General features: G+C 41.0%; 1 protein-coding gene across 1 annotated transcript in view; it reads right to left on the bottom strand.

The window, feature by feature from the left end:
• TULP4 (TUB like protein 4) overlaps positions 1 to 9,846 on the bottom strand; it is a 126,390-nt gene that overhangs the window by 11,382 nt on the left and 105,162 nt on the right. The window contains 7 exon segments of the mRNA XM_035899866.1: positions 590 to 683; positions 1,947 to 2,091; positions 3,337 to 3,377; positions 3,438 to 3,527; positions 3,529 to 3,575; positions 4,090 to 4,324; positions 6,564 to 6,788. Coding sequence (XP_035755759.1) covers positions 590 to 683; positions 1,947 to 2,091; positions 3,337 to 3,377; positions 3,438 to 3,527; positions 3,529 to 3,575; positions 4,090 to 4,324; positions 6,564 to 6,788 — 877 coding nt within the window.

Here is a 9,846-nt window from a genome sequence, read left to right as displayed (position 1 = left end):
CAGCAGGACTGAAAGGAGAAATGGCATACACAGATGAAGGTCAAGAGACTAGACAACTACTACTTTTAACAAAGGCTATCAATTTACTGATGCTCCAGCAAGAGAACCATGTGATAAAGCTATGAACTAACTTGAAGAATCTTGAGCATGATGCTGCAAGAGTTTTCTTAACATTATTTTATTATAACTAGTAGCTAAATGACTATAAAAATCTGAGTTTTAAAAATATTTCTATTACAGTAACTTAAACCCTGAGATTTTTATAGTCGTCTTGCAAAACTTTTGTTTGTTAGTTCAGGTTTTGTTCAAATAAACTGTAAAAATAAAGGTCTGGGCTTGACTGTTAATTTTTTTTTTTACAGCTGGGACTTTTAACATTTTATTGATCACCTTGTTATTGTGTTCATAGATTTTAACCTCTTTTATAAAGTTACAGTGAATTTTGCAAAATCTAATTCCTACTGTCCACAGAAAATAAGTGCTTTGTTAAAGAAGCCTTTTGATCACTTAAAAAGAATCACATGGCATAAGTTTATTGTTTGTTAGAAAGAGTTTGACATGCAAAAAAATCAATAGAGTCTACTTTTACCTGCACCAAGGTTAGTTGGTAGGAAAGCAGCCAAACCCACAATTTTAAATTTCGTTCCCCAGATATTAGATGTGACCTGAGCAAGGTAGTTGTGCTGCAAAGCAAAAACAAGATCATTTTCACCTAATAAAATCTGTATCAAGCTCTAATAAAAACCAGCAGAGCAATCAAGCTATTTCAAGTGATAATACAATTTCAGCTTCTCTTGTTTTTATTTTATTGAAACAGCCTAATGTGCCTATGTAGCAACTATTATACCTGGCCATTAATAAGTCTCATTTTGATATCTGACCACCACCTAGGCTGATTAAAGCTGTTGAAGAACTGAAAAACATGGCAGCTACTTAGTGAGAACAGGTCTGTTTTCACACGCTTGCTTCTCCTGCACAACAAGAGTGTGGCTATTCTGTGTTTCAGAAAGCGATACACCCTGCCCTTTGGTTCTATGCTTACAAATCACTTTATAGAACAATAAATAAGACAGAAATTAATTACTCATAATGACAAACACACTTTTCCTGGAGACACTTTTCTTTGGAGCTTCCAAAGCAGCTTCCCAAACCACTGCTTCCATGGTGATCAAATTATGTGTCTGAAAGACTAAGAGATTTTCTCAAAGGCCAAGAGTTATGTTGTCAATGTCAGGAGCAGGATCTAAGCCTCTGGTCTCCTGCCCAGAGTTCAAAGGACTTTTGGTCCTATCTACCACTGCTATGTAAGTGATCTACAATGTTTCAATATAAAGGAAAAAGTGAAAAGACAGAGCAGAAAAAAACAACCGAAATGAAACAAAACAAGATTAAAAGAACACAGGCTGGTATTAATAAAATATGTAACCCAGACAGTTCTACAGCCTGCTAAGTTTCACTTACCCACAGGCCACAAACACCACAAAGAGCACAAAGTGCTAATTACTTGCCTTCCTGCCAATTAAGGCTATTCCATGTTACTGATCTAGTTGAAGATGTCCCTGCTCATTGCAGGGGAGTTGGATGAGATGACCTCTAAAGGTCTCTTCCAACGCAAACTGTTCTATGACTCTATGAATCATGAAACAGAACATGTGTCCTTCTGAAGCAAGCATTTCCTTATTTCTGCAATTCCTAGTAAGGCAGAGAACTACGGTGGCATTAGGACAGCTCTGAGAAACTGAATAAGAAGCATTTTCACATACAATTTCAAACAGCCAACAACATCACCTAGGATAAAACCTCTCTCATGGATCCACATTGACAGAAGTTAGTGGCATCAGGATTTATCAAACAATGTCTGATATTCCACTAACACTTTTGAACACTGACATTGAACTGGAAGGAGATGCATTTGGACTCAGGTCTGGCAACAATGTGCACAATACCTGAGTAATATCTTCTAAAGGAAACTCTCTTCGGGTTAGGCTTGGCGAACCAATAGAAGGTTTCCTTATTGGTAACCTTGGCGATCTTGATATCTCCTGTGCAGCTCGTGACATCTTTGGAGATTTGCGAGCTTCTATATTGATTCTGCATATAAAGCAAGAATTAGAATCATCAATGGGCATACAAAAATGCACAAAATTCATGCCTTTGAATGTAAAGATGTAATGAAGACAACTGGTATGGTGTCTTCTAAGTGACTAATAAAGACTGTAGAGTCTAGAGGAAGGAGAGTTATGGGTCAAATTTAAAGATATATATATATAAGGCCTGACACACGTGTAGTACCTCTGACCAGATGCTTTCTGATTTGTTTAACAAAGCTTACAGCAGTTCTGCCAGATATAATACATCCTCCACTAATCCATAAAAAGGTGTAGGGCTATTTGAGCTATGCAGACTTTGAGCAAACCCTTGAGAAATGGAAACATGACACCTCGGCTGCCAGATCTCCACGTTAGTACAGCAAACCAAGGCTCCACAAACTTTGTCCGTGCTCTAACTCTAAGCCAAAAGTTATTCCTACCTACCACTACATAAAAGGCGTCAAAGAGCTCAAGCACCTGAAAAAGCTCGCTGATAGAAAAAAAAAAAATGGACAAAATTTACATTTCAGAAGTACGGTCTTAGAAAACCAAGGATGCAGGATAGTTGTTTTTCCTGCGCCATTTCAGTTTTAGGCTCAGGAACTGATGGCTCTTTTGTCAATACCAAACTAAAACTTTGGTATTTCACACATTGTGTTCACATATAAAAAGGGATGCATTTGCTTTGCCTTGTGTTAGGACAAGCTCATAATATAAGGTCTTTGGAAAAGCATCAGCTGCAGCTAGAAGACATCAGGTCCTCAATCCCATAGCATGAAGCTGGCAGATAGATGTCAGGGCCTATGAGAAGCATCAAAGACATCAGTGAGGCTCTGTGCAGGTGGAAGGTTCTGTCTATGCACATAATAAATATAATAAAGAGCTGGCAGGAAAGAAACCAGATGAATAATAAGCTTATTTTGCATATCGTTACAGAAGCTCATCAACCCAATGTTTAGGAGGATCTGTTTGTTGAGGCACCCTTGCAAGGTCACCACAGCAGCATTGCCATCTATGCCAAGTTCTATGCCACCTATGCATGGACTTAGGAATTTAAAAATAACCCTGAGGAAATAAAAAGCTTTAAATATAGGAAGTAAAGGCTTTGACTAGACCAGGGACCCTAAGCACAGAGAAGGTAAAACCACAGACTGTCTGAAGGATGAAATATATCCTGTGGTGGCAGGAGTTTACATGTGGCAGAGGCACTGGTGGGAGAGTTTATAAAATCTTTCTTCAAGGCTGCCTGGGGAGAAGTGGTGCCCTATTGTTTCCCATTACCTTTTGCTCCAGAACCTTCCCCAAAGTCCGCCTCAACACCCATCTCTGAGATCACCACGTAACTGCACACTGTAGAGGACCCCACTCCTCCAGAAGACTCCTATCTGCCCAAAGGAGTTTGCTTGTATTTTATGAGGTGTCAAGACAGTATTAAAAAGCAGCTGTCAATCACAGTGGAAATCAAGCTGTTTCCATAGATTTCATCTATCAAGACAGGCCCCAGAAAATATAAGTGCTGCTTCAGAAAACTGATATCATTTACAACTATCAGTCATCAGAAGCATAAATCCGATCCACAGGCAGCAGTTGAGATAAAGCTATGCAGAGAAAATTAACTGTTCTTCACCCTGCCTAGTATAAACTCCACATTTCCAATGGTTCAAACTCAAGTGAACATCTTTCAGAGCGGTGAATAGCGTTCAATTCACTTGAGATTGAATTGAGAAAAAGAATTGAGACTGAAGAATATTTTCTGCTAATTAGCAATCTATTCCCCACTGTTCAAAATACAAGAAGTTCCCTTTTGTAGAACAGAAAACAGCATGATATAATTTCAGATGATTAAGCCTAGTTCAAGCTGAAGATCTTTTTTTGCATCAGAAAAAAAATCAGATGCCACCTTCCGTGTTGCTTATACAGATTTTCTTTAACTCCTGAGGATTTAATATCTGAAGTATTTCTAAATCATTTTTTATACAGAGCAACAATTCAATTCTACCTGCTTTTCCATCTGTTTTAGGATCCATGATGACAAACTCTGGCCGCAACTTGCTGATACGACGTCCTTTCAGGATAGGCACCAGTCCCCCAAGGTATTCCAGGTACAGAGTATAACATGGACCACCGACCTCTGGGTCATCTTCTGTCCGCTTCATTGTGCAGTGAAGCCGTTCATTACCAGCTGTTGGGTAGCTGACAAAATCTCTCATATTGTTTGGGTCTGGGATAGGAGGCTTAATTAAATGAAGGAAGGAAAGAGAAAGTTTCCTATAGGTTATTGCTGGGTTTTTTTGTGTGGTGACTTAATCCCAACACAACTAACTTAATTTGAACCCAACTCTAACTTGGCAGGTCAAGACTAGTACAGGTTACTGTGTGGGTTATGCAGGACCCACATGCAAGACAGAGTGGCTGTGTACTATTTTGTTAGGTCAAAAGCAGCTGTACACAGAAAACTAAAACTAGTTACATCAAGAAGGAAGGTTGGACCTGTGGTTAGAGCACTAACAAACCTGTCTTCAAGTCCTGGCTCTATCACCAACTTCTCTTTTAACTTGGGTAATGTGGTCAAGTCTAAGTCTCAGAATATCTTGTCTCTTGCTGGCCCTCCATGTGAATTTGGCCACTTAGGTTCCCATTCCTGGTTAATACTGGTACATGCTATGCCACTATGCTACAGCGCTGTCAGCTCTGGAAGAAGCTTGTATTTCTTACACCACTTCCAAGCATGTGACCCATCTTTGCTGAGGGCCTATTTGTAAGCAATGTGAAGAAATACAAGCACAAAGCTCAGGATGGGTTACTTCTCCCTGCTTGCCAGTACACTGTATTAATCCATGAAAAGCTCAAGTCTTAAAGCAGCTGGACTGCTTTTGTCTAGGCCAATATAGGCTGTATGACACAAGTACTACTAACGCGTATAAGACAACACAGTCTCTTTCAAAATGAAAGTACAAGAAAAAAAGTAGGGAAAAAAGGAGCATCCTTAACCTGGTGAGATGGATATGGGTTGAGGAGCGATTTATAATGTAGTCCTCAAGCTGCAGCAGGGAAGAGGAATGTATGCAGGGAAGAGGGTGCCTGGCCAGGCACTGGAGGCATGGCTAACAATGCATGTGGGAGTAGGTGGCTGGGGGAGAGCCAGGGTAAAGTATAAAGCAGTGGTGAGGAGGCTCCAGAAACACCAATGAAGCAGGAGGGGCACGTGGCTTCTAGGAACCCTGCTTCAGGCTCTCAGCTATGCAGCCCCATCACCACTCCCCACCCCGGCATCCCCTCTAGGAGGTGACAGAAGGGTTGTCGGCAATGACGTGTCCCTATACTGCCTCTGCCCCTCTGATCCCTGTCATGGCTCCCAGCCTTGCTACAGCCAACTGCTGCCTTCATCCCATCCCCTCCCCTCCCTTCCTCTGCCTTCCCTAACAGCCAAGCAAGCATCACTGATGCTCTAGAGAGCTGCAGGGGTGGCTCTGGGACAACATGGAAAGCATCCTGGGGAGAAGTGGGCATGCTAGAAAGAACTGAGAACCACTGGTCTATTAAATGCTCTGCATCTTTGGAGATCGAGGAGTTACAGTTACAGCAAGGCATTTGTTCTTCTCTGGCAAATGAAATGTTTCACAGTTGCACAAATTGCCCTGATTAGCAGTAGCCAAATGGAACTGTGCTGAACCATTATTTTACAAGCATAATTTGTTCTCATTTAAGCTGGGCCAACTCCACTGGTTTCAAATTAGTTATTCTAGCTCTGCATTGTTTTAACAAGGACCTGAAACTGGCTCCAGAGAATGCTGTAACACATACACAAAAAATATGAAACACAAAAATACATGTTTGAATGTAGGGCATTTGCCAGCTATTGCTCTGGTTTATAGGCTGTGATACAGAGTTCGGAAATCCTGAGATGTGATTGAGGGCAAAACCATGAAACAAAGGGGTTGAGTAGATGGCTCTGCTAGTGGTACAGGAAAAGGCATAATATCTGGTTCATTTTTCCATAGCACTGTTGGAGCAGTAAGGTTACCAGAACTCACTGTCAGTAGAAATACTTAGGCAGCCATAGGTCTTAAGTATAACTTTCCTGGCAACATAAGGACTCATGTAACAAATAGGGAGGCAACAGTTTTACCACTGTGAATCTCTCCTATAACCGTGACACAGTATCATAAGCTTCTTCAGTAGTCTTTGTGAGTCACCAGCATATTTTACCCTTGGGATGTCCTTGGAAAGGCCATCCCCTTGGAATAATGCAGATCAGCATGTGTGAGCCTTCTTTTCAGATTTTAATAGGCACCAAATGAATCAGTGGGCTCTTGAAGAGGACAGGAATGACCCTTAATCAAGCTTTTAAAATTACAATTATAAAAGTTGTAATATCTTATAATTTATCCATTGTCACTTAGGAACACCATGGGGGGCAATTAAGCAACCCTTTCTTCTTCCTCTCACACACACACATTTTGTTCATTTTACCTTGATTGTTGGTATAAAGGCAGTGGTGAGGTACGAGCAGAGCCGAGGGGGCAGGGTCAGTTTGCTGATATCCTTGTCATCCCGCAGACAGCTAGCGATGGTCTGCTGGCACAGCAGCTGCAGACTGGAGACCCTGTGCTCAACTCTGACAACGTACAATGCGGGTCCAGAAGCCATCAGCAGGCGCGAATCCCTGTGACCCCAACAGATCGAGATGATAGGACGCTGCATGGAGAGGAAAAGGATACAACTCTAGAAGAGCCTGTACTTTCTCCAAGATAGTTGCACAGCAAGAGATTACATGAATTCGGCACCGATCATGTTACCCTAAGTCTTCCAGAAACTTAGAAGTACGTGCTACTGCCCACAAAAAGGGAGAAGAATGTGAGCATCTGAAATTATTGGTAACAGTGGTTGATGTTTATACAGTGCTTTTTGCTCACAAAGCTTAAAGCTCTTCACACAAGGAATTGTCTATCAAATTCACTACCTAGATAGGGTAAGTGACTTTAAAGTATCACAGTGTTAAAAAGCAGGATCTTTTTATGCCCTATCCAGATTATTTTTTCAGTCATCTAATCAATCCTCATCCACTGGTAAGGGCTCACATTTTACAACTGAAAAATTAAATTATATGCCCAGAAACACTTAGTAAACTAGAGAACAAAACCCAGTTGGCCTTCTTGTCTTGCACTGAGTCTTCTGCTGCACAGTGCCTCTTTTGAATCATTCCCAGAGGAAGCGAACTATGAAAGAGCACCAGGAACAAAACAGAGAATGGCCTTTCATCTTCTGCTCGTCTACACTCAGAAATGTCTAAATTCATGACAGTAAAACCAGAAAGGAGTCAGGGGCGACTGGTACTAAGCGTCAGAATGCGGAACAGAATAACAATAAACAACTCAAACATTGCTTTGGACATTATTCCCTGCTGCATGAACATTAAGAGTTCATGGGAGAATATTGAGTTGTGCTTGGAAGGAACTCTCTAAGCTCTCTTCCTGAACCCCATCTTTTTCATGTAAAGCACCAGTCTGGTGTGACCTTTTATAGCCCTACCACTATTACTTTTGCCCTTCGTGAGTGTTAGTTGTATCCACCTGTCATCTCTTGCTGTCTGTTTTACATAGCATCTGTATTTGCATATATACACATACTGTATGGAATTTCAATCCCATAGCTGCTATCTCTGTAAAAAACCAACACGGAGTAAAGAGGAAACTCTCACTCCATGAAGAATACTGTGCAATAGGCTGTAATCAGTGAACTACAAAAGCTCTAGTCCTTCCTGTGAAGGGCTCCCTTCTTTTCACAACCTGTGACACCCGAAAGTTTGAGTAAACATGTTTTTCATCTAAATTATTAACTATATTTACTGAAGGGTCAGGATCTCTTTGGAGTATCTTTGCTCTTCACAAGATGCACCAAACAAGAATTAATTATATAGAAGATAAGGGTCAAGTCACCATCAGTAGTAACTTTTATCCGCTCCTCTCTAGTAATATGGTACCCAGATAGCTGGGTTAAATCAGCTCAGAAGTTACTAATCGGGTCTGGGGAAAAACGCTTTCCCTTCAGTTACAAATTCAAGATGCTTTAAAGGTGAGAAACTGGGACAAGATGTTTTTATGTGGATGATATGAAGCAAAATGCAGCTGCACAGCACTATATCAATGTCTATCATCAAGATAAGGGGTTGGACTAAACAACTTCTTCAGATAAAAGATCTTCCCTCCTATGCCATCTTATCCTAGATATAAATTTCAAGGAAAATGTTGGTTTTAAAGTGGGAGGAATGAACAAGCTTCATTTTCATTACATCTAGGCAACACCACACGCATACACACACTTCCATGGAGGCATAAACCTTCAGGCTGACTGATACGCAAATAGAAAGCAGCAACATGCAAACCTTGTGATTTTCACCAGAATTGCTAAAGGCATTTTGTAGTGGAGAACTTCAAAAGAATTGAGAAATCCTTTGTGTACCATCAGTAATTATTATATGGCTTGTCATAACTGTAATCTGTGGGACAGAGCCTTAAATTTGATGAGACATCACATGAAGTATCCCTTACTGACTGGTATTTTCATGATTTGGGAGTGTGGCTCAGCCCTCACACGGTCTGGCAGTAATGAGACTGTTTAAGCTGCCTGCAAAATAAATGTATTTGAAAAGGCACTGACACAAGTTAGGTAACTGCCGCACAGCCTGTGAAAGGCACCAGTAGAAGTGACCCTGATTTCCCCAGAGGCTGAAACCCAGCACGGGCAGAACCATCTACCTGAGCGTTACCGTGGGATCCAAATCGCATCCTTCTGTATACCTTGCATCAACTAAAGCTTACCTATAAATAGGGTGAAGGAACAAACAAGTATGTGATTTAGCACACAAATGCTTGTTTATTGGAAAGAGTTTAATGCCAGAAGGGAAGTCTAATATCCCAGCTATCATAATCCAATACAGCACACCCAGACAGCCCTACCATGAAGTCCAGTATTGCACCTACTATAACCCAACACATCACACCCAGACAGGCCACCGTTCATTCAGGTAGGGTCACATGAAACCAATTCTCTCCTCAGGCTACTGCTGCATGCAGAGAACAGCAGAGATGCAGACAGCACCCGTGCAAGAACCTTTGGAATCTTAAACATATGGAACAGGTTTTTCAGAAGCTTTGAAATGCTGTGTGGGACCTCTGGCAACACAGCACTGTGGAGCTGGGGAAGAGTAGAAAGTTGGAAGTTGAAAGACATTGCCTCACTGCAGGATTTCACCAGTTTCCCAACAGGCAACCATAGTTCAGCCACCTTCTAAACTTCTGAATGTCTGATGCCCTTACATTCTGTTTATGTATTTTCATGTAAACAATATGTGAGTGGGTGTGTGTTTAAATACACACACACAATACCTACAAGTCTTATGCTGTTTGTAAATCACAACATTTCTACTCCTACATTTGTACATTTAGTCTCCCCACACACCTCATATGTTTTAATCTTAGTATTTTCAATCCCATCAAAGAGCGCCTGTACCATACTGGTTTGTCTTTGCTTACAGATTCACCAGACATGCCTTGCCTTCTGTTTCTATGGAATGGTCAGTCCCCTAGTACTCCTCAAGCAACACTTCATTTACGGTAAAAGGCTAAGATTTAAGATGAGGTTCAGGGAAAATTAGCCTGTCATTACAGGCTTGGAGAAATAAAAGATCACCCAAATGCCAGACCTGACTTGACCTTTAAATGTACTGCTCCAATAATATTTTTCAATAACTATG

This window comes from Egretta garzetta, unplaced genomic scaffold, assembly GCF_000687185.1.
Source record: "Egretta garzetta isolate BGI_Z169 unplaced genomic scaffold, ASM68718v1 scaffold397, whole genome shotgun sequence".
NCBI classification, from domain to species: Eukaryota; Metazoa; Chordata; class Aves; order Pelecaniformes; family Ardeidae; genus Egretta; species Egretta garzetta.
The sequence above is the reverse complement of the archived record's forward strand: the minus strand, read 5'-3'. Positions and strand labels throughout refer to the sequence as shown.